We start from the raw sequence: 3,735 nt of genomic DNA on the forward strand, positions 1-3,735 counted from the left end.
TCAACCCCCAGCCTGTATTGATACTGGGGGTTGCCCCGACCCAGGTGCAGGACCTTGTCCTTGGCCTTGTTGAACCTCATGAGGTTCACACAGGCCCACCTCTCCAGCCTGTCCAGGTCTCTCTGGATGACATCCCGGCCTTCTGGTGTGTCAACCGCACCACTCAGCTTGGTGTCCTCCGCAAACTTGCTGAGGGTGCACTCGGTCTCGCTGTCTATGTCATTGATGAAAACATTAAACAGCACCGGTCCCAGTACGGACCCCTGAGGGACACCACTCGTCACCGGTCTCCATCTGGACATCGAGCCATTGACCACTACCCTCTGGATGCGTCCATCCAGCCAGTTCCTTATCCACTGAACAGTCCACCAAATGGGACTCCTAGGTCATTTTTACTTTTATATTTACATTAAAATCATGGATTCAGGGAACTACAGAGCCAACAACACAGCATCAAAAATGTAACAACCGTAAGACTCTTGCTGCTGTGTATTTAGGGGAGAAATAAATCAACTTTTTTTTTCTCAGCAAAACGACATGGAAAGAAAATAAGGGGTCTACTTACACTGTACGATGAGCTGAACCAGTGCTTCTCTGGGTTTCACATTAAACCCATTGTATTGGCTGGTCTGGCACCTGTAGGTTCCCGTCATCTCCCTGGAGACGTTCACTATCCTCAGGATCCCATCGTAGCTCTCCGTCTGCATCGCCCCATCCGGCATCACCACCTCCTTGTCTGCTCGGGACCAGAGAATGATGGGCTTGGGCTTCCCTGTCACCTGGCACTGCAGCTCGATCGTGTCCCCTTCCCGGGTGACCAGGGGCGACTTTTCTTGAGGAACAGTCAAATTGGGTGGGACTTCAAAGGAGAAAAACAGACGGTTCAACAATTAGCATTACAGACCTCAGGGGGCTTGCTCATACAGTCATCATTATATATGAAGAATTACTTTATACACAGACCGCAATGCATAGTGACTACCTATATAGGAAGACTGTGCAATGCTCCTATATTCATGAGCCAAGGTGCTCAGTTGCTTGAAGTGGTTAAAATAAGATTTAACGGCCCCAGCTATGACACCGGCTTGCCTCCCTGTGCACCTCCGGCACGCCGATACGCCGTACCAGCGTACGTCAGCGCATTCGAAGTGCCGCTCGCAGCTAGAACTTTATCACTGCAAGTTATGGCTTTTCTTTTTATGAGTATTTGGCACTAAACCCCCTTTTTTATAGCAGACCGGCTGCTGGTTTTATCCAGCTCATAATGGCCACGCTACGAGGAAGGAGCCTGCCAATCCAGAGATCAGCTCAGAATTCAAGACCTGAAACTGAAACGCAGTTGGCACCTTTCTAGCACAGGAGGTTTATCGAGGCGGTGGGTTTTTTTGGAGAGATTTGCATGAACAAATTCAGAAGGAATATGTCAACAGCTGCTTCCAGCAGGAGTGAAGACACCCCTTGGAGCAGGAGTACCTGGCACGGCCGCACAGTGAGCCGGCGGTGCCCAAGGACCCATCCTGCCTCCTCTCCGTAGCCTTAACAAGAGCAAAACTTTCTTATTGCCCCTGGCGCCTCTCCGAACGACGAGCCACGGCTCTGGGTCACCACTCCTTGGCAGCGAGGAGAAGTGTGAGCTCACCACGGCAGAGACGCTGCTGACACGGCGCTTGATCAGGACAGAAAGGCAGTGGCGTCCCTAGCAAAGGCATCGGAGCTTGCACAACGGGCATCCCGGTGAGCTTCCACCCTCCGGTCCACCACAGGCGGCCCCTCCCGGTGAGCTTCCACCCTCCGGTCCACCACAGGCAGCCCCTCCTGGTGAGCTTCCACCCTCCGGTTCACCACAGGCGGCCCCTCCGCCTCGGTCATTTGGATGACAGCGTTTGATAATTACAAAGCACCGCAAGCTCCAGCCGCCCGGCGAGGTCGGTTTTGCCATGTCCAGTTACCCTTCCCATCTCACCATACCCACGCTGGGTTTATAGCCAAGCTCTCACTCCTCTCTTAGTGCGAGGCAAAGGGAAGCTCCATCTCCGAAGCTGCCTGCCATCCCCAGATCTCGCGTGGTGCCTTTGGCGCCACAAACCCTTGAGGGTTTCCGTGTGGTGGGGGAAGATATGGAAGAGCCAGACTGAGACACCACCCACCCTCCCTTTCATAGAATCATAGAATCACTTTGGTTGGAAAAGCCCTTGAAGATCATCACGTCCAACCGTTCCCCTAACCCTGCCATCCCACCACTAAACCCTGGCCCTCAGCACCTCATCTATCCTTCTTTTAAATACCTCCAGGGATGAGGAGTCGACCACCTCCCTGGGCAGCCCATTTCCTTTTGTGCCTTCCAAAAACTCAGCTGCCCTTATGGGTCCCTCTGTTCTGAATCACGTAGGGAGATGCTCCCTCCTAGGAGCTTTACCTTTCCACGCCGCCCTGCCCTCAACTACTTTGCTTGAATGCCAGGACTGACAAAATACAGCCTGCACTGCAACTCCTGTCCGCGGGAAAAAGAAATCATCCAAGGCTATTTTCAGGCCCCAAGAGGCAGAAGCAACAGACTTGTACCAGTGAGAAACAGCTCCAGATTCTCCCCTGGGATCTACCCTGTCTCTGCAGACCTGACAAGCCTGCAAGGAATCAAAGTTTAAATCAGGGACTTTCACAGGTACCAAAATGCTTTTTTCAGCTGTTTTGAAGGCTTTAATAGCTCCTTCTGAATCTGGTGTGACATTGTCCTGGTTTTGGCTGGGACAGAGTTAATTTTCTTCCCAGCAGCGGCCCCAGCGCTGGGGTTTGGGTTTCGGAGGAGCAGAATGTTGGTCACTCCCTGATGGCTCCGTTGGTGCTGAGCAGGGCTTACACCAGGCAAGGACTTTTCAGCTTCCCCTGCTCTGCCAGGGGCACAAGGAGCTGGGAGGGGGCACGGCCAGGACAGCCGACCCCAACTGGCCCCAGGGCTATTCCAGACCAAGGGGCCTCATGCCCAGTATGGAAACCGGGGGGGCTGGCTGGGGGGCAGGGACCGCTGCTCGGGGACGGGCTGGGCATCGTTCAGTGGGTGGTGAGCAATTGCATTGTGCAGCACTTGTTTTGTATGTTCTATTATTGATTTAATTTTACTTTACTTTATTTAAATTATTAAACTGTTAACGCAGGAGTTTTCTCACTTTTATTCTTCCGGTTTTCTCCCCCATCCCGCTGGAGGGGGGGAGTGAGCGAGCGGCTGCGTGGGGCTTGGTTGCTGGTTGGTGTTAAACCACTACAGACATGCAATAGTGGAAATAACTTTTTCCACGGGACAGTAAAGGAAAAATTAATTTCTACTTCAAAAAAAAAAAAAAGAAAAAAAAAGACTGCTTAATAAACCATCCCCAACATTATTAAAACATTTTTATTTGAATACACACTTATGCCTGTGTGTGCCATAGCAGGTCCTGAGCACAGGCCAGTGCCCAGGAGACCTGGATCACCTGGGGGGGGTGGGCAGAGGAGAACTGCCCCATGAAGATGCCCAAAAGCCCTTGGTGAGGAAGGGCTGCAGGACCTGAGCGGGTCCAACCCGGCGCAGGGAGGGTGGTACAGACCATGAGAGCAGCCTTGGCAGAGCTCTATCAGAGCTCAGGGAATAAATACAGAGGGAAAAAAAAAAGAGGAAGAACCTGTTGACTGTGAGGGTGATGGAGTCCTGGCCCAGGCTGCCCAGGGGGGCTGTGGAGTCTCCTTCTCTGGAGATCTTCA

The 3,735-nt window shown here is 52.4% G+C and overlaps 1 protein-coding gene across 1 annotated transcript in view; it reads right to left on the reverse strand.

The window, feature by feature from the left end:
- The window catches only part of MDGA2 (MAM domain containing glycosylphosphatidylinositol anchor 2), a 325,099-nt gene that overhangs the window by 172,403 nt on the left and 148,961 nt on the right, over positions 1-3,735 (reverse strand). Inside the window, exon 7 of the mRNA XM_035888425.1 lies at positions 566-859. Coding sequence (XP_035744318.1) covers positions 566-859 — 294 coding nt within the window. The remainder of the gene's footprint in view (positions 1-565; positions 860-3,735) is intronic.

This window comes from Egretta garzetta, unplaced genomic scaffold, assembly GCF_000687185.1.
Source record: "Egretta garzetta isolate BGI_Z169 unplaced genomic scaffold, ASM68718v1 scaffold21, whole genome shotgun sequence".
In the NCBI taxonomy this organism is placed as follows: Eukaryota; Metazoa; Chordata; class Aves; order Pelecaniformes; family Ardeidae; genus Egretta; species Egretta garzetta.